At 41.6% G+C, this 23,757-nt stretch overlaps 1 protein-coding gene across 1 annotated transcript in view; it reads left to right on the top strand.

The window, feature by feature from the left end:
- CTNNBL1 (catenin beta like 1) overlaps positions 1 to 23,757 on the top strand; it is a 161,676-nt gene that overhangs the window by 88,414 nt on the left and 49,505 nt on the right. Inside the window, exon 11 of the mRNA XM_004746461.3 lies at positions 11,083 to 11,264. Coding sequence (XP_004746518.1) covers positions 11,083 to 11,264 — 182 coding nt within the window. The remainder of the gene's footprint in view (positions 1 to 11,082; positions 11,265 to 23,757) is intronic.

Below are 23,757 nucleotides of genomic sequence, written 5' to 3' on the forward strand. Positions count from 1 at the left end.
ACTCTTTTCTTCTGCACTTAATCTCATCTAGTGTGTTGTTCATTAGACATGTATTTTTCTTCTGTAGATATCTTCCCTGTTTCTAGTTAGCATACTGAAGCTTTTTTTAACCTTCTTGAATATATCAAATATAGTTATAATAAAACTAATGTCTTCTGATTCTGTCATCTGTTATTTTTATTATTTTTCTCCTGCTTATAGTTCATATTTTACTGCCTCTTTAAATGTCTGTTAATTTTTTTCTGAAATTTAAATATTGTGAATTTTACCTTGTTGGATGCTGGAAGTGTGTGCCTGTCTGTATGTGTGTGTGTGTGTTTCTGTTTCTCATAAATATTCTTGAATCTTTTTCTAAGATATAGTTAAATTACTAGAAGTAGTTTGTTCCTGCAGAGGCCTACTTTTAAGCTCTGTTAGGTGGGACCAGACTAACCTTTAGTCTCTGGTTAATTTTGCCTCAGGACTGAAGTAGCACCCTCCTGAGGACTCCACCTGATGCACTGTGAATTCACAGTTTTTCCACTCCAGCTGGTGGGAACACAAACTATTTCTGGCCCTGGATGAGTTCTAGGCATTGCTTCCCCTTCTTTCAGGTGGCTCCTTTCTGTAGCCTTGGTTAGTTTCCTCACAGGCACGTCCTAATTAGCACTCAGCTGCAGACTCAGAGACCCTGTGCACATCTCTGCACGGCTCGTGGTCTGGCAGTCTGCCCTGTGAGCTCCAGCTGCACTCGTCTGCCCTATTGCTTTGCCCTGTGTCTCCACCCTGTTCTGAGGCCTGGAGACTCTCCCAGGCAGCCAGCTGGGCTCATGGCATGTGTTTCCCTCTCTTGGGGATCACTGTCTTGTGCTATCTGATGTCAAGTGTCTGAAAACCGTTGCTTTATATGTTTTGTCCTTTTGTGTGTTAGTTTGTTTGGGGGGGAGGATATAAATTTAGTCCCTATTACTCCATCTTGGCCCAAAGTGGAAGTCCAAGAGTGTATTATCTATTTTTAAAAGTACTTTCTAGTTGGGGTGCCTGGGTGATCAGTCGGTTGGATCTGCTTTCAGCTCAGGTCATGATCTCAGGGTCCTGGATCGAGCACCACATCGGGCTCCCTACCCATTGGGAGTACTGCTTCTCCATCTGCCTCTCCTCCTGCTTGTGCACTGTCAAATAAATAAATAAAATCTTTATAAAAGAATACTTTCTAGTATACATTTTCTTACTGTTCAGTGCTAGTGGACAGTAATACAGATAACTTTTATATATTGATCTTATATTAAGCAACTTTGCTCTGTCACATATCAGTCTGGTTTTGTTGCAGTAGCAACTCTGCAACCTCAAGGACTTTCAGTGACATATTTATTTTTCACTCCTGATACATCCATCACTGGCCATCTGAAGTTCTGCTCCACATCTTTGTTTTGGGATCCACACTAAAGGAACAGTGTTCAATGGGATGTGACTTTCTCATAGCAGAGAGAAAGGCTGAATAATGCAATAAATCTTTAAACTTCTCCTCTGAAGACACATGTATTACTTATGCTCACATTTTATTGGCCATAAAAAGTCACATGACCAAGCTTGATGTCCATGGTGTGAGGAGGGAAGTATAAACAGTAATATGTTTGAGCTAGCTCGTACAGGCTCATGAAAGCTAACTGTACACTTCTCTTTCCAACACCATGTTTAGTGGGATCACATTGGTAACTTGAAATCCAGTATAGTGAGAGTATTTACACCGTGTAAATTGGGAAATAAGACAAATCAGCACTTTTTTCCTGGAGAGCTAGTTGAACTTTTACTAGGAAAGCCCAGGGTATATGCCCCTATTAGGGAGTAGTAGTTAATAGGTGGGAACAAGATTATTTTCTGTCACATTTCATTTCAATAATTTATTAGTTGTGTGTATGTATGTATTTACATTTTACTAGCTATGACTTCTAATGTGGGGTTAAATAGGAAGGAGTAGTGATCAAGGGCAAACTTTTCCTATTCCTGGTGTTACAGGGAATGCATTTTATTGAGTATAATGTTTGTTTCGAGTTTTTTGGAGATAGCACTTATCTGATTAAGGAAATTTCTTCTCTTACTAATGTCACAGATTTTACATAATTGATCAACCAGTTTTATCAGATGCTTTTTCTACATTTATTGAAATGGTTTTTTAAAGTTAATATGGTGAAAATTGCATTAATGGATTTTCTAGTATCGAACTAGCCTTGCTTTCCTGGAAGAAGCCCATCTTTTTAATGTTTTTTGAGATTCTGTATTTTATGTAGGAATTTGATACCTATACCTCAGTGAGTTTGGCCATAAGTTTACTCTCAGAGGGTTGGGGTTTTTTTTTTTTATAGCTTTATTAAAGGAATCAAAGAATATAAGAGTTTAAGTAATACTGGAATTATTTCCTTCTTAAATATTTGATAGAACTTGATAGTGATTGCTTTGAGAGAAGGTTTTAACTACTGATTGAGTTTTCTGGATGGCTGTAGACCCATGCAGGTTTTCTTTTTTCTTTTTGTTGAGTTACTTGGGGAAATTTATATTTTCCTAGGTATTTGTCCATCTCACCTGTTTTCCAAGTTTTTGACATAAAACTATGCCTTATGCTCTGTCGTCTTAATATCGGCTCGATCTGTAGTTCTCGCCCTTTCTTACCATACCCGTTATTGGTTTTTTTCTGTGTGCTTTTTTTTTTCTTTCTTGATTACCTTGCCAAAAGTTTGTCCATTTTATTGGTGGTTTTGAAGAACCAGATTTGAGCTTTGTTGATCCTCTTTATTGGGGATTGGCAGCTAAAAGGCCTGTTTTTCTGTGACCAACAAACTAAGAATGGTTTTTGTACCTTAGAAGTGTCGCATGTATTTTAAAACACACACAAAGAAAAAGATGCTACAGAAACCATACACGGCCCATGAAGCTACGGTTATTTTCTGTCTGGCCCTTTGCATAACATTTGCCATCCTGTGCACTTCAGAGCCCTGGATTTTGGTCACTGATTGTTCATCTTACTTTACTGTCAGCTCAGCCATTCTGTGAGTGGTTTCTCTGCATATCTGGCCCACCATAGTGCTATAAACTGAAATCTTAACCTCTGCTTTCTACATATTTGTTTTGTTCTCTGGCAGTTAGTCAAGCAGTGGTTGGTACTGGGAGTTTATGAAAAATGGATGGGAATAGAAATGGAAAATTGAAAAACGATGTCTAGTAACATAGAAGATCGCCATTATTGTGTTTTAGCGGTAGAGTATCTCTTAGCATCTCCCAGAGCACCACTGTTCTTTGGCACAATAGTTTGAGAGCAATTATTAGTTTAGTTACATTGATCTCACGGTCTCATTCATAGAAATCCTAGATCGTGGAAAGTGATCTTCTGTCCTGGGAGCTAAAAGGAAATTAACTTTATTGTGTACATTGTCAAGCAAACAAAAATGATTTCATATGGCATTATCCAAGTTTCTTGCCAGGACTAGTTTGTGGTTCTCAGTATCTTTTAAAGATTGCCTGTCACTTTTTTTTCCCCATTCACCAGTCCCTTAGGGAGGGAGTAGACTTTACCTCTTTCACTTGTTCTTCAAGTCACTTTCCTCCAAGGTTCTTCCCTTTTTTCTGTACCCTTTCCTGGTAGTCGTATTTACACCATGGATTCAGACACTGCCCATAGATTGAATAATTCTTCCAAATTTGCCCCTATTTTTAATCTTATTCCCAGACTTCAGACCCATAAGTTTAAGGTGTACATAGACACTATGTCTCATAGGCACCTCAGGTTCAATCTGAATTCAGTCCTTTTCACTCCTAGTCTACTATTACTTTGCTTCCCCCCATCTAATGTATTTTCCCTCTGTCTTCTGCTCCCCTCACCACCACCACATACTGTTCGATCCACTGTGGCAGGTGTAATCTTTCTAATACACAGAGTCAGCAGGCTTCATGTTTTGCTGCTGCCCCTCTTGCTCTTTGTATTCTAACTGTACCATGCACCACTTTCCTGAATGTTCCCAGCTCACTTGTGTCTTCTCATGTGCTATTGTTTCCATCTGCTTGAAACACCCTCTCCCTTTTCACCTGTCTGGGAAAGACATCCAGTGAATGGCTGATGGTTCAGGCATCATCTCTTGTGAGGCCTCTGTGCCGCAGATACCATCAGCCCTCCTTCCTGCAGTCATTTTCTACTTTGTAGAACAAAACCTTTACTGTGGTGCTTTGCTTTTCTCATTATACTCATCATCTGCGTATCTGTCTCGCCTGAGAGCTGAGTTCCTGACACACACAAGCTGTGCCTGCCTCTATGTCGTCAACTTATATCTGGCACCTGTTAGGTACCTCATATATTTGGTGAAAAGAACAAATGAACAAAACAAAATTATAGTCAAAATGTGTGTTTATTGCAAAAGTGGTTTTGCATAGTGAAGAAGAACAAGCTAATTAAGAACCTTTCCTTTCCCCATCCCTTTCTCCTCATCATAAGGTTCATTTTGGCAGAATAAGGAGCAGTAGATGACTCTGTGTCATTTCCCCAACCACCCACTTTTACAGAGGCTAGCATTCACTTTGGTCCTGGCATGATCGACAACCCGATGAACCCAGACAAGACTAAGATAAACTACTTGTCCTCCAGTAGAATAAATATTTCAAATAAAGTCAACCCAAGAAAGTCAGGCCAAACAGCTATTGATTGCTAAAAGCCTGAACTTAAGCCAATGAATATTCCAGAGTTCACCTCCATGCAGCTTGCCTAAATGGTGATCAATATGCAATTACTGCCCCCTTTAAACGTGTCTTACACTGCCTACGTGAAGAAAGGTTTTACTTTTTAAATATTTTGTTTGTTGAATTTGCTTAGGCAGGAAAAAAGAAAGAGGGAGACTTGGCCAAATCAGAGTCTTTTACTTTTAGTATTTCCAAGATTGCTGTGTTATTTGTGAAATGGTTTGAATGTATGCTGCATGGTAACTGAAGGTGCCCTGGTACACGACCATCCTTCATGTCAGGAGGCCTTTTCCAAGTGACTAAACAATGAGGATATTATAGCTCGGTTTCCTAATTTCTGCTCACATCGTTATGTGCCCTAGTCATAACCTTTGCAAATTCAGCTTTGTGAAGTCGGATGCTCGAGTCCAGCCGCAGTGAAAACAAATGTATTATTTGCCTTGTTTCCTGTTAGAATTCCAGCTTGGTGCAAAAAAACCCTTTTCTGCTGAATTTGGAACCTTGTTTACCCTACTCCTGATATTTAAGATTTCATGTCTGACAAATATGTCTTTTTTTATACTAGTATGGTAGGTAAACTCTTGGTCATTTTACACTGATAGCGGTATCGTGGTCTCCTAACTGTCCTCCTTGCTCCCCAGCCCTGTCTTCGCTCTAGTGCCTTCATCACACAGCCACCAGAGTAAGCTTTCTAGAATTATCCATCCAGTCCAGTGCCCTCCTTTTCTCCAACATCTCATGGCTTCTCAATGTCTGTGGCATGGAGCCCAGGGGCCCCAAGAACACATTTAGGGCCTGTTGTGACCTCTGCCCACCTCTCCTCAGTAATCTGCCAGCCCCGGTCATTCACAGCTACCTCTGGTCTCCCATAAGATTATACCTTTGCACGGGCTGTGTACCCACACCGTCACCAGTGGCCAGACTCTCCTCTCTGTCGGGCCAATACTCATTCTTCAGACTGTGTTCAGATGTTACCTACATGTGACACCTTCACTGACTTGTCCTAGATAAAATTAATTTTCTCTGCCTCTCACCTCCTTAGACTTAATTTCCATTGCTTTGGGCTTTTGATATTATTTTTGTTTAACTGTCCTTAAATTGCTCAAAGACTGGGAGCTTAGAGTTTCCAGCAGCTAGTGCAGTGCCTGTTGCATGAAGGTACGAGCTCAGAAGGAACCTTTTTTTTTTCTTTTAAATTCAGTAGTTATGTTGAGTGTTATTTGTGAGTATCTGTGAGCTATTTTGATTAATTCTTTGGTGAGGAGAGTTAAGGTAGGAATATTTACAATACATCCTTGGTCTTTTGAGGTTGACACCAAGTAAGATGTCTGTCGTGGTTTGTCTGGGACTAAGAGGTTTCCCAGGATGTGGCACTTTTAGTGCCAAAAATGGAACAGTCTCAGGTAAACCCAGATGGGCTAAACCCAAGGGGCACTGTCAATGAGATTTTTACGTACTTAGGGGTGCCTGGGTAGCTCAGTGAGTAAAGCCTCTGCCTTCAGCTCAGGTCATGGTCTCAGGGTCCTGGGATTGAGCCCCACATCAGGTTCTCTGCTCAGCGGGGAGCCTGCTTCCCCAGCCCTCTCTCGGTCTGCCTCTCTGCCTACTTGTGATCTCTCTCTCTGTCAAATAAATAAATAAAATTTAAAAAAAAAAAAAAAGATTTTTTACGTACTCCTTTTTTTCCCCTTACTGGGACTCAGTTTTGGCTGGCTACTCTCACCTAGGATAAGCATGCCTTGTCATCCTTAGCACTTTAATAATGCAGTGTTTTAGTATTATTTCCTCTACAGAGACCTAGCCAAAGGGATGTTCTTTCCGATTCCTTTTCTTTGGTTTTCAGGTGAGAAATGGGGTGAAGGGCTTTGGGTTATGTTATTTCCACCTTTTTGGTTAGGCTTGCCTCCCCTTTCCTGATAATCACCTTAACTCCATCTGTCCATTCTCCCCTTTTATATGTTTAATATCCTTATCATCATTAGCTTCTTTTTTTTTTTTTAAGATTTTATTTATTTATTTGACAGAGATCGATCACAAGTAGATGGAGAGGCAGGCAGAGAGAGGGAAGCAGGCTCCCTGCTGAGCAGAGAGCCCGATGCAGGACTCGATCCCAGGACTCTGGCATCATGACCTGAGCCGAAGGCAGCAGCTTAACCCACTGAGCCACCCAGGTGCCCTCATCATTGGCTTCTTGATGCTCAGAAGATATGATTGGGTTGTCCATATTCTTAAAAGTAGTAATTTTTAAAAAAATCTTACCCTAGTTTCCTTCTCAAACTAATAGACTTTCTTCTCCAGGCTTTACTAGGAGTAGCTCACACTCATCCCTCTTACTCTCTCACCTGCTTTCAAATATATATATATATATATATATATATATATATATATGTATGAAAATATATACTATATATATGGTATATATTTCTATAGAAAATATATATAGAAAATATATACTGTAGGAAAAGACAGATATATTTGGATATATCTATCCAAATATTTGGATAGATATATCCAAATATATCAATATATCTGTCTTTTCCTATAGTACTCCTCCAAATACATACAATCTCTCCCTCTAAAGTAACTGAAACATACATAATGGTCTCAGAACAAGTACATTGAACTAGATCTCCAACTCCTAGAACTAGTTCTTTACTTGAAGGTCTTATTGTATCATACAAGACAAGGTAACATGGCCTTTGGTATAGTTCATTTTTCCCTTCAGATCTAAGCTAGGAATACCATTTCTTTTTGCTTCAGAAAGCCAGCCTTCTGTCTGTTCTTAGAGCATGCCAGCACATTCCCACCTTAGGGTCTTTGCACATACTGTTTCTTCTGCCTTTAATGTTTGCCCCTAAAATGTACAAGACTGAATCCTCTCAACACTCAGATCTCAACACAGATGTTAACCCTAAAGAGGCTTTGCTTAATAACCTAACCTAAAATATCCTCTCCGTTCATTCTTTTACATTGCAGTATTTCCATGACACTTAACACTATCAAGTATCTTGACTTTCCATTTGTCTCCTGCAGTTAGAATATAAGCTCCATGAGGACTGGAACTTGATCTGTCTTACTCACAGGAGATGTAGCCAGTAAATATTTCTAGATTGAATAATACATGGGGGAGAAATTTATTTTCTGACTTCTACTTTTGCCTTATTATTTCATATTAATTTAGTCTCCCTGAATAGATTTTCATGTTTTTGAAAGCAGAAGCCATGTCTTAATTTTTTATTTTCTCTTGTGTCTACTACAGTACTGAGTAAGTCCTCAGTGAATACTGAATATTGGCTTGGTTGGTTGATTTACCAGGTATACTAGGATATGAAACAATTGACTTATTCTTCTCTACCTCATAGAGTGTTAAAAGAAAACACTGTAAGGTTATAGAAAATCATACCCCTTAAAGAACTGTTTGCAAGAACAGTAGGCAGCGGCAGGGGAAAGATCACCTTTGTTTTTTCTTGAAAACAGTTGAACTTTCCTAAGTCTAGAAAGTAATGCATGTTCATTATGGAAAAATGAAAGATACTGAAAAATAGAGAAAGGAATAATAAGATGCAGAAAGCATTTGACAAAACCCCACACCTTTCATGAAAAAAAAAAAAAAAAACCCTAAATTAAGAATAGAAGAGAACTTCTCCAACCTTTCGTATTAGAGCATCCACAAAAGATCCACAGCTAATATCATGCTTAATGGTAAAAGACTGCATACTTTCCCCCTAAGATCCCCAACAAGACAAGGATATCCTCCTTCCCCACTTATATTCAGCATTGTACTGAAGGTTCTAGCCAGATCAGTTAGACAAGGAAATGAAGTAAAAGGCATCCAGATTGGAAAGGAAGAAGGAAAACTATTTCTTTGCAAATGACGTTATCTTGTCTGTAGACAATCCTAAAGAATCCACCAAAAAATTATTAGAACTAATAAGTGAGTTCAGCAAGGTTGCAGAGTAATGTAGAGATCGGTGTATAAAAATCAGTTGTATTTCTGTATACTTGGAATGAACAGTCCAAAAATGAAACTATGAAGACAGTTCCATTTACAATAGCATCAAGAATACAATACCTAGGAATAAATTTAACAAAAGAAGTGCAAATTTATACTCTGAAAACTATAAAACGTTGTTGAAAGAAATTAAAGAAGAGCTGATAAATGGAAAAATATTTCATATTCATGGATTGAAGGCTTAATAGTGTGAAGATAGCAGTACTCCCCAGAATGATATACAGATCCACCACAATCCCTATCAAAAAGCAAACTGACTTAATTGTAAAAACTGACAGACTGATCCTGAAATTCATATGGAATTTCAGGGGACCTAGAATAGCCAGACAGTCTTGAAAAAAGAATAATAACGTAGGATTCCCAATTTTAAAACTTACTACAAAGCAGTGGTTCATAATCAAGACAGTGTGGTACTGGCATAAATTAGAATATATTTGAGAATCCAAAGATAAAAACTGTGTCTGTGGTCAGCTGATTTGCAACAGGAATACCAAGACTATGGAAAGGGGAAAGATTAGTCTTCAACAAATAGTACTAGGACCATTGGGTATCCCCATGCAAATGAATGAAGTTGTATCATTATTTCACACTACATACAAAGATTAACTGAAAATGAATCAAAGAATTAAATACTGGAACTTAAACAATTAAACACTTAAAAGCAAACATAGGTGTACATCTTTATGACATTGGATTTGGCAGAGTTTTCTTAGCTCTGACACCAAAAATGCAGGTAACAAAAGATAAAACAAGTCAGTTGGATTTCAACAAAATTAAAAACTGGTGTTCTTCAAAGGATACCATCAGGAAAGTGAGAAGATGACTCCTAGAATAGAATAAAATATTTACAAATCATATATCAGGGACTTGTATCCAGAATAAAGAGCTTTTACAACTAAGTAATAAAAAGAATTAAGCTAATTAAAAAACAGGCAAAGGATCTGAATAGGCATTTCTCTGAAGAAGATAAAAAAATGCGTAATAAGCACAGGAAAAGATGCTTGACAGCATTAGTTATCAGGGAAGTATAAATTAAAACTACAGTGAGATAGGGGCACCTGGGTGGTTCAGTGGGCTAAGCCTCTACCCTTGGCTCAGGTCATGATCACAGGGTCCTGGGATCAAGCGAGCCCTGCCTCAGTCTCTCTGCTCAGCAGGAAGCCTGCTTCCTCCTCTCTCTCCCTGCCTGACTTTCTGCCTACTTGTGCTCTCTGTCTGTCAAATAAATAAATAAAATCTTTAAAAAACAAACAAATAAACAAAAACTACAGTGAGATAACATTTCATACTCACTAGGATGGCCAGAACCAACAAGTCAGCTGACAGGTATTGGTAAAGATGTGGAGAAGTCAGGACACCTACATACTGTTTGTGGGCGTGTCAATTTGGACAGTGATCGTTCCTCAGAAAGTTAAAGAAAGAGTTACCATATGGCCCAGCAATTCCACTTCTATGTGTACATACATCCAAGAGAAATGAAAACATATGTCCACTCAGAACCTTGAACGTGAATGTTTTTGGCAGCATTATTCATAATGGCCAAAAGGTAGAAACACCCCCAATGTTCATTAGTAGATGAACAGATAGACAAATTGTAGCATATGCATACAATGAGGTGTTACTCGGCCACAGAAAAGAAATACGACACATGCTACAGCTTGGATGAATCTTGAAAACATGCTAAGGGAAGGAAGACAGTCACAAAACACCACATTTTGTAGGATACCCTCTACCTGACGTGTCCGGAATAGGCAAAGGCATAGAAACAGGAAGTAGTCCGTGGTTGCTAGGGTGAGATGGGGGTGGGGGTGACAGCTAAAGAGTAGGGGATTTCTTGTCAGGATATTGAAAATGTTCTGTAATTGACTGAGGTGATAGTTGCACATATCTGTGAATATACTAAAATTCATTGAATTATGTATTTTGTGTGGGTGAATTGTGTGGTATGGGAATTATATTTTGATAAAGCTATTAAAAGAAAGAAAAGGAATAATAAGGTAATCCATAATCCCACCACCCTGAAATAACCTGTTAACATTTTGATCCATTTCTTTCCAGTCTTTTTTAATGCATATTTTTCACATAATTGAGGTAATGCTTCATATAGAATCTTGAATATTACCTTTTGTGCTTATCACTCTAACCATAGGAATTTAGTCATTCTATTATGGACTTTCCTAATTATTAAGAAGTATATAATATTCTGTGTAAATCTATCATTATGTAATAATTTTGTCATTGGTGGACGGTTGTTTTGTTTTTTTCTTTCTTTTCCCCCAATTATAATGAGAAACCCACCCCCCCGCAACTTTTTTGGAGACTAGAACATTCCTATGACATGCCTTATATGAAACCTCTTTTGTTCCCAGAGAAAAGAAGATCTCCCGGAGCAGTGCCCTGAAAGTGCTGGACCATGCCATGATTGGACCCGAGGGCACAGACAATTGCCATAAGTTTGTTGATATTCTTGGCTTACGAACCATCTTTCCCCTCTTTATGAAATCTCCCAGGAAGATCAAGAAAGTGGGGACCACTGAGAAGGAACATGAAGGTAGGGTTCACTGGAGAAATCAGCCTACTTTAGGTGCATTAGAAGGAATGGGGGGGGGGAATGAGAGCTACTTTGAAAAACTGTGATGTGCAGTTGAGGAGCGGACTCTGAGGGCCACTTTTTTTTTTTTCCTTCCCATTTTCTGTGCATGGAAATGCAGCCCGGAGACCCCAGATCACTGATGGTCTTTGTTGCTTTGGTTCTCTGCTCCCTTAAATCCTGTGGTTCCATTTCCTTCTGTTCTATTAATAAGTCTGTGCATGAGGGTTTTGTTTTCTTTGCTGTAATTTGTGGTGAGGTGTCTCTCTGATGGAAGACCCTTTTGAAAAGAGTAATGAGGTGGCAACACATGTCACCTCCAGAGTGGTGCTTTCCTGTATTTCTGTATTAAAGTATGATTCAGCCAACATCAGGAATTGCCGAAATAAACTATTTACAGCCCAGGTTCCCCTTTTTATGTTTCTCCTCCCTGGTGGTACACACTCCCAGCAAAATGCTGCCATGAATTGCGATGCCGTAACCAGAGTAGTTACTGCTCGGCCAATCTCCTCCTGCTATTGTCTGGTGGCCTGCTGCATCCCTCCCCCAAGGAAGAAGCTACAGTGTAATCTGGAAGGCCAGCAACTTAGGAGCACTGACAGTTCTGCTGGAGACTAACAGACACTTGCACTGGGCAGTTTACATGGTTGGATGGTTATTTTAAAGGAGGGAGGGAGAGGGGGTAGCGGGGGCACTCTGAGGAGCTGGTCTGTGGAGCTGATTGGCCCATTTGGTTGTCTTGTCAGAAGTTCATGTTTGTTCCATGGTTTGGATGATTTTTTTGTTGGCTATTGGTAGAATTGGTGTGGGTATCTACAGGATCTTTTGCACTCCTCACCCTCATAGGTAAACGTTGAGAGTTCCTGTCTATGCCTTCTCAAATGGATTTGGCTTATTAGCCTCTTCCAACTCAGAGTAGCTAAAGGGAAGGAGACGTGGCTCTCTTCAGGGGTGTCTTCTCTGATCACACCAGCCCTCCAGAGACAACAGAGAGTCTGGCAGGGGTGAAACTGGCAGGGCAAAGAACTGGACTTGAGATCTGAGATCAAGGAGAGAGCTCAGTTGACCCCTGATCAGTTATTGGCCACACACCAGCGGTGAACACGTTAACCCCATGGCCAGTCTGTTTTCTCTCCTCTGTGGGAATTCAGCAAAATGAGGCCCCAGGAAAGGGAATGGGTTGTTTCGGAGATCTAAGAGACAAAGTTTTGCAGACAGTCACTAGTCATTGGACACTTGCCACCTTTCTGGCACTGCTGGGTTACAGGCTCTCTTATTTAGACCTCACAACCTACAAAATAAATCTGTTTTTTCGGTAAAGAAATCAGCTGAGAAAGGAACCAACTTGTAGTTCTACAGCTCACTGGCTGTGTGATGACAGACCTTTTACTTGACTTCTCTGGGCTGCATTTTCAGGTCTATAATCTATAATGAGGAGACTAGACTAGTGAACTAGAAGCTCTGATATCTGTACCTTAAAATTCCGAGGCACAGGCCCTAGTTGTCAAGGCTTCATCATGCCATCCGGGAAACTCCTCAAGAGCTGTGCCATGGCTGACCCGCTAGGTTCTGTTGAAAGACCTGATGCTGCCTCTTGAGCATGCTTAAAGGAAGGTAGAGTAGAAAAACAGCCCTCAGCCAGCTCTTGTTCTGTGCGCATGGTACCAAGTAGAGGAAAAGTGACAGATTCAGTGAGCAGCTGTTTCCTTCTGAAAAATGTGCCCAGTGGCGTGCTGGTAACAGTACATTTGCTTTAGAGTACCCGCATTAGAAATTTGATAACATTATTATTAGTGAGGGCAATGGCTTGGTAAGACATCTCCTGGAAGGCATGTTTGGCCTGTAATGGCTGGTGAGGATGAGTGCTGCATTCTGAACACACCCGCACCCAGGCAGCCCTGGGCCTCTTCCCGCCCCTGCCAGCTGCTGCTACTCCTGGCACACTGGCCCTCAGGCCTTGATGGGAGTTGAGAAGGGAGGCAGAGCAGAGCAGGGGCACATGGTGCAAGATTTCTTTGTCTTGTCCTCTCTTCTGGGTTATTCTCCCTTTGCTGGCCCTTCTGATGCAAGTGGACCAGGTTTATGTAGTAGTAAGCCGGAGCTTAGCAGCCTCAGACCACTAGGAGTATCTGCAGACATGCCCAGCTCATTCTGGCCCCCAGGTTTCTACCCTGCTCTCCCCTCCATCCACAACAATTTTCTCTGACCTTTCTGTCTGGATACCTTTCAGTCATTTTCAGGTGCTTAGTTTTTGGGGTTTTGTGTCTTCTTAAGATTTACTTACTCAGAGAGAGCAAGAGCATGAGAGGGAGAGAGAATCCCAAGAGCAAACTCTGGGCTGAGTACAGAGCCCAACAGAAATCTCCATCTCATGACCATGTGATCACAGCTTAAGCTGAAACCAAGAGTCAGAATGCTCAGCCGACTGTGCCACCCAGGCACCACTTCAGGTCCTTAGTTTTGGTGTCCCTTTCTCAGTGAAGCCTATGATGAGCTCCTAGATTAGAATAGAGCCTCCTGTTACATGGAGTCTTGGTCCTAGGATTTTGCCTTCCTAGCCCTATCTAAGATTACGGAACCGATGGCCGGGTCACCTCTCAGATCCAGGGCTCAGCCTGGTGCTCCGCTTGTGGGGGATGTATAGTAAACATTCACTGACTGCAGGAATGAGCAGCCACTTCTCTAAAGGACTTTTCAAGAAAGTTAAGCACAAACAAGGATTTAGGACTCTTCCTAGAACCCTGCATAGTTGAAGTCAATGCAGTTGACTTTAGTAGATTGTTTGAAAGCAAAAACAAGTGGGTGGCTAGTCATAAGTTTTACTTTGTCTCACTGGCTTTGAAATTATGGCAGAAGCCCCGCTTTAGAGCCATGCCCTTAAGAACGACCTCTGAAATTGAATAAAGAAAACCTCATTTAATATGGAGCGAGGAGACCAGAAGGGGGAGCTCTCACCCCCTAACACTTGCTATCAGTTGCAGACCCCAAAAGGAAGAGACAGATCTTGCACTCCCCACAGGAGGAAGCTTATAATTTACTAACCCAGCAGGAGGAAGAAAGATTTTCCCCTTGCCCAGTAGTAGCCTAGCCAATGACAAGCCACTACACTTCAAACTCTTGGTTTATTCAGATGTACTTTTGTTTATAGCATCTCCTCAGAACCCTCCCCCTCCCCCCATAAAATAGCAGACTTCTCCTTTGTTCTCTGGACTTGCTTATAATTTTGTCATAGCTTGAATGGCCTGAATTGTAATTCTCTACCAATCCTGAGAAAACCCTTTTTGTTTTTTCGGTAAAATTACTAAGTTTTATTTTTAAGATTAACATACATTATGGATAGAACTTCCTTATATAAGTGAGGCCCTCCTATGACAAGCTTCTTCTGGTAATCCAACAACTCCTAATTAAGCACCATAGGCTGGGAATTAGCTTGCCAGCCCAGAACCTCTAGAGAGCTGCCCTGCGCTGCTCCCTTTCTTATCAAACCTCAGAGACTTGTCACGTGTAAGAGTGGATTGCCTTAAAGTTCATCCTGGTCAAGGCTCAGCACTTGTCATCTCTCAGCACCATCCACTAAACTCCTCAGGTAGCCATATTGCCTGGTGCGCTACCAATAGCTCCACTGCTTAGGAACCGTGGTGGTCTTCCTAAACTTCTCCAAGCCTTAGTTGCCCTGTCTGTGAAATACTAGCTCTACCACATGGGGTGGTTGTGAGCGTCAGGGGAAATGACCTATGTAAACTCAGTGTGGACGCCGGAATAGAGTAGGTTCTTTAAGAAGTATAAGTTCTCATGTCTGCCAGCCCTGTCTCCCCTGCCCCTCTGGGCCCTTGTCCCATGCACCCATCCTGAGAGGTCACCGGGAAGCCGGTGGGAGAGTGTGAGTGGGTTTTACTAGCCTGCGGTGTAATTGCTCCATGAGATCTGCGTAGACTGGGCAGACTGCTTGTTGATGGGCATGTACAGTGTCATGATATGCTAACTAGTGGGGTGGCATAAACACAGCTGTGTTCCCCACTCCGACAGAAGGGGTTGAGAGGGAAGACTCTCTAGATTAAGGTGACTCTGGAGGGAAGGTAAGAAGCAAAAACCACCGTTATGGCCTAGAATTGCTGGTAATTTAGTTCTGCTTTTGTGAGTTGGGCTGGAGAAGGACAAGAATTATTGTAATTGAAATCCTTTAGGTTTGCATAATAAAACTTTCAGAAAAAGATCAGGGGAGGCACTTAGCTTGGGGGTTGGGTGGAAAGAAAAAAATTTGCCCTTGGGTATAATAGCGTGATTGGCTGCCTCCTTTTTTTTATAGGGATTAGTACAGTGTGCGTTGTCTCCTTGGTATTAACTGCTTCAGAATGGGAGGGAAGAAGAAAAGAGCTGGGATCCAGAAATGGCATTTGACCTTTATGTCTTGTCTCTTTTAAAATTCTTATTAAAAGAGGTCCAATTTTCCTTGTATTGCTTCATTAGGTAGGTGAGTTATTGAGTTTGTAGCAGTTCTAGTTAATTGCGCTGTTTTAACATGGTTCCCCTGGAGGCTGTTACAGGCTTTGGGGGGGTGCAGGGGCTAGGAAGCAGTGTATAGGTATGTGGTGTGCATGCTAGGCATATGCACACATTCTACCTCATCAACAGTGACAGCAGTTGATAACAAGTCAGTGTTTTAAAGACTACTTTTCTGTCATCAGCAAAGAATTGTGATTCCAGTGGACTCCACGCATCAGGAGTGCTGGGTGCTTCTCAGACTCCCAGCAGCCAGGAGGTATAGACCAGAGCTCCTGCCACCTGCCTGAGTCAGAAGAGGGAAATGGCAAAACCTTTCCTACCGTCAGAAGAGAACCGAGTTTGGTCAGCATCAGTGAAAAAGAAACATTTTTGATGCCTCCACAGTAGGTTGTGGCAGTGATATGGCATCATTTGGTGCTGCCTTTTATCAGGGCTCCTGCTATGTTCAAAATTTAACAAAGACAGGAACAAAATCCTGGGTCCTGCTGCTCTTTCCTGGTATTCCATCTCCAGATCCTTTTTTCTTGCCCTGTCCCTGTTCCTCAAGCGTTCATTTTTGCATGGGTTGGCAGTGTCTTCCCCTCAGTTGTTTTTGCGTTTTACTGTGTGCACTCTCCTTGATTTCATCTACTTCCTGCAGCTTTAACCCACATCTCTCTGCTGTTGATCCCCAAATCTTCAACCTTGTGTCTCTTCCAGGCTCTAGTCAGTTCAGCTAATTAACAAACAGGAAACTCCCATCAGACAGGCCAACTCAGCTCATTCAAAACCATTCCTATTCCTTCATTGCCCAAGACTCATCTGCTTTTCCCCTCTGGAAATGGTCACGGCACCACCCTCTACTCCACCAGGCAAGGCAGAGATCCACACGCCGTGCTTAAGGCTCATGGTCCCCACACGTAATTGATTACATTGTGCCAGTACCAGTGACTCTGCCCTTACCACCTTTCCTAACTCACTACAGCCTTACTAAGTCTCTCTGCCCTAGCCTCCCAGCTCTCATGTCTCCTCAAAATCTGTCCTGCATGCCCCCACCCAAATGAGAGAGACACTCCCAGCCCACAACTGTAAAATTACAGTTCATAGAAGGGAAGGAATAAACATAGGGAATAAAGCAGTTTTACCTGTATTTACCAGAAAGCCATATTAGCAAATATAAAAACATACCGAACAAGAATGACTTCATTATTAAAGGGAGCAGGAGAATAGGAATGCTCAGTGAGGAAGGCGCTTCCGGTGGAAGGGAGAGGAGGGGTCTAGGCTAATAACAGACAGTACCAGGATTTCAACGGGCCGGTTTGCCATTACTGTATTCAGCGCTTGTAGCAGTATCTTTACATATCTGATCGCGTTCGAGTCTTACAGCTACCCCACAAGAGTAGTGGCTTTTCTCTTCCTGAAAATGAGGAAATTGTAATGACTTCAAATCATATAGTAGGTAAGTGTCTAAACGGAGACCTACACCCTCAGCTTCTGACCACAAATCCCACACTCGGCTCATGAAACTAAGCCATCGTATGTGTTCTGCTGGATCCAAGCCAGCTTGCTCTTCTCTGGGTTGCTGGTGAAATCAAAAGATCTTAACCAGAAGACCTTGGTTCTAATCTTGATGCTTTGACCCAGGGCAGGTCATTAAGATGGTGGAGACTTTAATTACTTACCCTTTCAAATTGCTCAAGTTATTAGGAGCAAATGGCAAAATGACTCAGTGAGATTGTGTCTAGGCAATTCGAGTGCCCTTCACGGGGCTCACTTATGGTAGGTGCTCAGTAAATATTGGTGGAATGTACAGATGAATTTATTTAACACCAGTGTAACATTAACCATCAACGGTTAGGATCAAGGCACGTGTTAGTAGTTAAAAGCTTTGCGCAATTCAAGAGATTCTTGCCATGGTAACCAGTGTATGGTTCTCCCACAAGGCCACTCAGCTTTTGTCCACCATAGTGTTTAAAATATATTTGTTTATTCATCTGTAAGAAAAGGATTAATACCGACTTCCTTGGGTTAGTGTGAGATTTATTACTGTGAGGTGACTGGCTTAATGCAGGTCTAATATCATGTGGGGGTCTGATAAATGTTAGTGTATTATAGATTATTATTTTAATACTGACCCTAGACATCATACTATACTAAGACTTGTTATACTAGAGGTTGCAAAGGCCTAGAGGAAAGAGTATTCTAGGGATTCTGGGAATGCTTAAGAAAAGAGATGGCACTAGAGTGTTCCTTGAAAGATACATAGTATTCCTTCTTGTACAGTGAGGGAAATGGCAGGGGTGGGGGACAGTGAGTGCTAAAGCATATATAGGTAGTTATTGTGATATAGATGATTAAGAATATGGGCTTTTGATTAAAGCAAGACTTATGTTGGTGTCTTGGTCTTGTTGTTTATAAGCTGTGTGACTTTGGGAAAGTTGCTTAACCTCTCTGAGCCTGTATTTCCTCAGTTGTAAAATTAGGATGATACTGGAATCTTATCTCGGTGCTATGCAAGGATTAGGTGAAATAAGACAGATCAAGTGCTTATTAGCACAGTGTCTGCTTCCTTAATATTAGTGGCTGGGATGAAGATGGGTTTCCCATTTGTGTTTCTCTTCTTTCTACTCTGTTGGTGATTTTTAAAGTATCTACCTAAAGAAATGCTTTCCCTCCCTGAGTCTGCCATTCATAGCTGTGTACTGGTCCCTTGTGGAAGGTAACAAAAACCTTCCTCAGAGAGGACTTACCAGGGAGTCCCATGTCCCTGCTTCTCCACATGGTCTGTAAACAGAAACGTCAAAGGTTTTTCCCCCTTTTTATATTCCTCAAGCTTGAAAATTACGAAAGGGTTGGTTATAGTGGTCAGAACAGTAAGCAAGTGAAGAGCGAACGGTATTTAATTTTAAGAATAGCATTAAGTCATGTACTAACAGGCACTTTATGTTAAACAAGGATGGAAATGTCTTGCTGTTGTTCCGTTGCTATTTGAAAACCTCATAATTGAACAGTTTCTGGATCAATTCCTTTTCTCTCCCTCCAGCTGCTTGTCTCATTCCTGACCTCAGATGACAAAATGTAGGGATGCTGAAATAAGCAATGTGTTTGTGTTCCTTTCATCAGGCTTGAGGGGATGATTTTGAGTGTTGCACATCTGGCTTGCTAACTGGTTCCAGTCATATTAAGGATTTACCCACAGGCCTTTCCCAACTAGAGCACAACATAGTTATTTGCCAGTGAGGAAGACCATGAAGCAGGATTTATTTGCCATCCCGGAAGAAACTGCTCTTTTTTGCAGGGCAAGAGGGAAAGTAGGCTCATGGCCAGCTCACATTTATTGGGCATCTACTAAGAGACTCAGGGCTTTACAGGGTACATACTTTATGAATTAGGCAGTTTAATCTTCTTTTTAGAGATGAGTCTTAGAGAGTTTGTTAATTACCAAATACCTTTTAGCAAGTAAGTCACAAAAGCAGAATTTGAGCCTGGGTCTGCTTCCAAAGCTCCTTCCCACACCAAGGTGGCTCCTGTGGTCTTCTGGCTGGCATCCAGAGGCAACACAGAGCAGTGGAGGGAGGGATTGTCTTTGAGGTGGATGGACCTGGTTTCAAATCCCAGCTCTACCCCCAAACTACCAGGTAGCCTTGGGCAGGTTATGCTCTCTGGATTTTGAATTCCTCTTCGATCAACAAGCTGGATAAAACCTTTCTGAAAACACTGTGTGAAGAATAACGATCATGAGCATCCTATATAGCCAGCATATGACAGTTTAATAAACAATAATATAGGGTGCCTGGGTGGCTCAGTGGGTTAAAACCCCTACCTTCGGCTCAGGTCATGATCTCGGGGTCCTGGGATAGAGCCCCACATTGGACTCTCTGCTCCGCGGGGAACCTGCTTCCTCCTCTCTCTCTCTCTGCCTGCTTCTCTGCCTACTTGTGATCTCTGTCTGTCAAATAAGAAAAATAAAATCTTTTAAAAAAATTAAAAAATAAATGATAATATAGATATTGCATATCAGTCTCCTTTTGTCAACCTGTTCCAGTTTTCATGTTTATGTGTAGGATGCCCATTCATTAACTTTTGTGGGTGTGAAGCCCAGTTATGGACCAGGACTTCATGTATGGACAAGCTGGGTCATAGCAACACTTCCAAAGAAATAGAACAACCACTATTCATCTCGATGGCCTGTTAACATGGGGCCTCACTTATCTTGATCATGCTAATCCCATCAAAATATATCATGTCTCAAATGAGGTACCAGACCCTTCTATTTGAGTTTGACTCGCATGTAGAGGGTCTGTTTCTATGGATAAGAGCCCTGAAGGTAGGTTAGTGAGGCTTCATTCATTCTTTCATTAACAGATCACTAGCCCCTGTTTTGTGCCAGGCTTGGTGCTGTAGATGGACAGTGAACAAGCTCACAGCTCAATTAGGGAGACATAGAAACCTGTATTTATATTGCAAGGTAAAAGGCAGAAGCAAGCGTGAAGCACTGTGGGAGCAGGGACCAGGGACTTCTCTCATCTGTCCTGGGTGGTGAGAGAGCAAGTGATATTAGAAATCATTCCACGTCACATACATGGCTCTTGAGCCAGTGTTCAGTATGAGTAAGCCAGGTGAAAGAATAAAGTAGCACGTATAAATAAAAGTTGGAAGGGATAGACTGTACTGAGCCTTAAACCTAGCTGCCTGTAAGAATCATCTGGAATTTTGTTTCAAATGTATTCTTCTGGGACACCTTCTCATACTTCCCGGTTTCACCAGTCTGCCTGATGTCGGCAGATCTATATTTATATTCGGCTTCCCAGGAGTACCCTCTGAGACCAGTCTGGCACCAGCTGTGGTGACAAGAGCATGGAGGCAGAGATGAGGTAGTTAAGCAGAAGCCAGACCTTGAAGGATCCTATAGAGCTGTTATGAGGACTGACTTAGTTAATTCATGTAAGATGCTTAGGACAGTACCTGGCATATAATTAGCATTCATTGTTGGTGGTGGTTATTGCTGTTCTTATATTATTTCATTATGTTATACTAAGAAACGGACTCCCCCAAATTTCTACAGATCATGGTATAGTAATAATTTTAGTTGTTTGACTATCTCAGCTAATTTGGCACAAATCTGAGTGGAGAGGATGAAGGAGAAACAGTCCCTCCTGTTTTTCTTTTGCGTTTTTCATTTTGCCAGGTAGAAACTTAGTTCTCTAGTGACAGCATTAGCTGAATTTGTATTTTGGATATAGAATTTTCCACCAGTACATTTATTATTTTGTCAATATAACTCTGTTAGTTTTCATTTATAATCTTGATTAAATTTTATAGAACTAGTTTTGTATGCAATGCATCTCCTTCACAGAAGTAAGACAAATACCAGGAATGTAGAAGCAACAGTAGGGAAGTAGCCAAACCTTGTTATGGTATTTCCCCAGCATTTTTAAGTGGTGCCAAAATGAGGAAGTAACCTAGGGGCCAGGCACTGAGGGCTCTGGTTTCTTAGAATTCAAAACATTATCTTTAGTCAAATTCGCTTCCTAATGTTATCATTTGGGAGCATTTGGTGTTCTGAGTACTCTGGAAGCTTTTTACATGCATTATCTCATTTCACCTAATAACCCACAATAACTCCATGAAACATGTGTAATTACCCACATTTTACGGATGAAAACACTGAGGCACAGAGAAGTTGTTGTCTTGGAAAATCACAGAGCATAGGACATGGCCTTTGCTAGGATTTTTCTGTGGCTTCCAAAAATTGAATCAGTGTTCTTCTTTTAGTCATAAATCAGGGCTGGTCACTTGTAGCGGACCTAATTTAAACTGCCCACTGCCTTTTCCTATTCAGTTTCTTTAAGTCCTCAGTAGCCCTGCCCCCAACTATTGCATAAATGTCCTCTGTCTCTTAATCCTGAACATTTGCCCTGTTACACTTTATTCACCTTTTCTTGGCTTCCAGCTTTAAGTGTACCTACCTACTGATAGCCTCCTCTCTCCTCATGGCCTCCCAGACCTGAAGCTCAATACCTCTTCAGCCTTTGGTTTCTGTTCCTAAACAGTCCTGTCTGCTTCCCTTGCAATTGCCTGCCTTTAAACACTTCACTCAGCACTGGTCTGTTTTCTCCCTCCGTGGGGCCCCTTTTGAGAATGAGACATAAATCTGTAGTTTTTGACCCCCCCACTGATCAGTATCACTTGAAGAGCGATACACATGCCTGGGCCCCACTTCCAGAATTTCTGAGGACTGGGACTCCGAGCCTCTATATATATATTTTTTTAAGATTTATTTATTTTTAAAGACTTATTTATTTATTTGACAGACAGAGATCACAAGCAGGCAGAGAGGCAGACAGAGAGAGAGGAGGAAGCAGGCTCTCCGAGGAGCAGAGAGCCCGATGTGGGGCTCGATCCCAGGACCCTGGGATCATGACCTGAGCCGAAAGCAGAGGCTTTAACCCACTGAGCCACCCAGGCGCCCCTCGAGCCTCTATATTTTTAAACAGCTTCAGAGCCCGTTGCTTAGCTAGTTCTGAGAACCACTGGCTAGAAGTAGAAGCATAGATAAGCATCCTTTTTGCTTTCCCTCTATGCCAAGTGAAGATTCTTGACATGGTGGGTCTTAGGGGGAGGCTTGCTAAAAATGGCTTTGTTGCTTTTTCTGAGTATGAATAGAATAACCTAGGATAGGAAACTCAAGCATTGTGGAAAGGATGGAGGGAAAGTAAAAATCACCCCAGTCTCACCACCCAGAGTTAATTACTAGAAGCATCATGGACCCCATCCATGTTAGGAGTAGGGGTTGTGTCTATGTGCATATAATTTTACATAAATGGAATCGTGGTGCGTGTGCTGTTTTGTGACCTGCTGTTTTTACTCAGTGTGTCTTGGGCATATTTGTGGGGGGTGAGTCTTTTAATACAGTTAGGAAGCTAGATGGTATTTGTAGAAGGCAGGCTACATTTTAGGTTTCATGATCAGCTTGTGGAGGAGATAGTTTGGAAAGGTAAGCTGTGCTTAGATAGTCAGGTGGGCTTCTCCAAGGATTGTGAATGTGCTGGGACTTCAGGATGGTAAGGAAATGAGGCGTGGACTGAAGGCTAACACGTCTGCGGTCCCTTGGTCACAGGGTAAGGGGACGTGAAGAGGCCTTTCAAATGGTATATATTTTTTTTAATTGTGTGACTTTGAATGTGTTAGACATGTTGGCATCTAGCAGTAGATACAATGTGGAAGGGGGTAAACTGAAAATAAACTTGTATACATTTCACTGATCATAAAGAATACAGTTACACGAGTTCCATGTTTGTCGGTATCCACCTTCCCAGACTCTTGGGGTATTTGATGTGATTTTTTTTTTTTAAAGATTTTATTTATGTATTTGACAGACAGAGATCACAAGTAGGCAGAGAGGCAAGCAGAGAGAGAGAGGAGAAAGCAGGCTCCCCGCTGAGCAGAGAGCCCGATGCGGGGCTCGATCCCAGGACCCTGAGATCATGACCTGAGCCGAAGACAGAGGCTCAACCCACTGAGCCACGCAGGTGCTCCTGGATGTGATTTTTTTATGTGCAGTCGCCTGCAGGTTGCTGGGGAAATGCTCTGTGTATTTAATCATGTTGCAGTCTTACTTGTTTGTATTTTTTTGTTGTGTTTTTTATGGTAAGAAATGTTTTTGGCTTGCCTTTATAGTCAGATTGATTTTGCTTGTGGGTGTCCAGATGCTGATGAGCTGTAATTAGCATAAGAAGGAGGTTGGAAAGATGTTGAACATTCTTCTCTGGTAGCCAAACGAAGATCCCCAAACAGAAATTATTCTCAGGTATCAGGTCCAAGGGAAGCAGCTCTTTTCTCTTTTAGGTGTGGGTCTATTAAAGTGTAGGAGTGTTGGCTGAGGAGATCACCACTGGTAATGGGGCTGGAGAGTCATGGGGCATGGGGGTGATTTTCTGTCTGCAGCTGAGTGCCTCTGTGACATAGTAAC

Source organism: Mustela putorius, unplaced genomic scaffold, assembly GCF_011764305.1.
Source record: "Mustela putorius furo isolate JIRA1106 unplaced genomic scaffold, ASM1176430v1.1 tig00000743_pilon_pilon_pilon, whole genome shotgun sequence".
In the NCBI taxonomy this organism is placed as follows: Eukaryota; Metazoa; Chordata; class Mammalia; order Carnivora; family Mustelidae; genus Mustela; species Mustela putorius.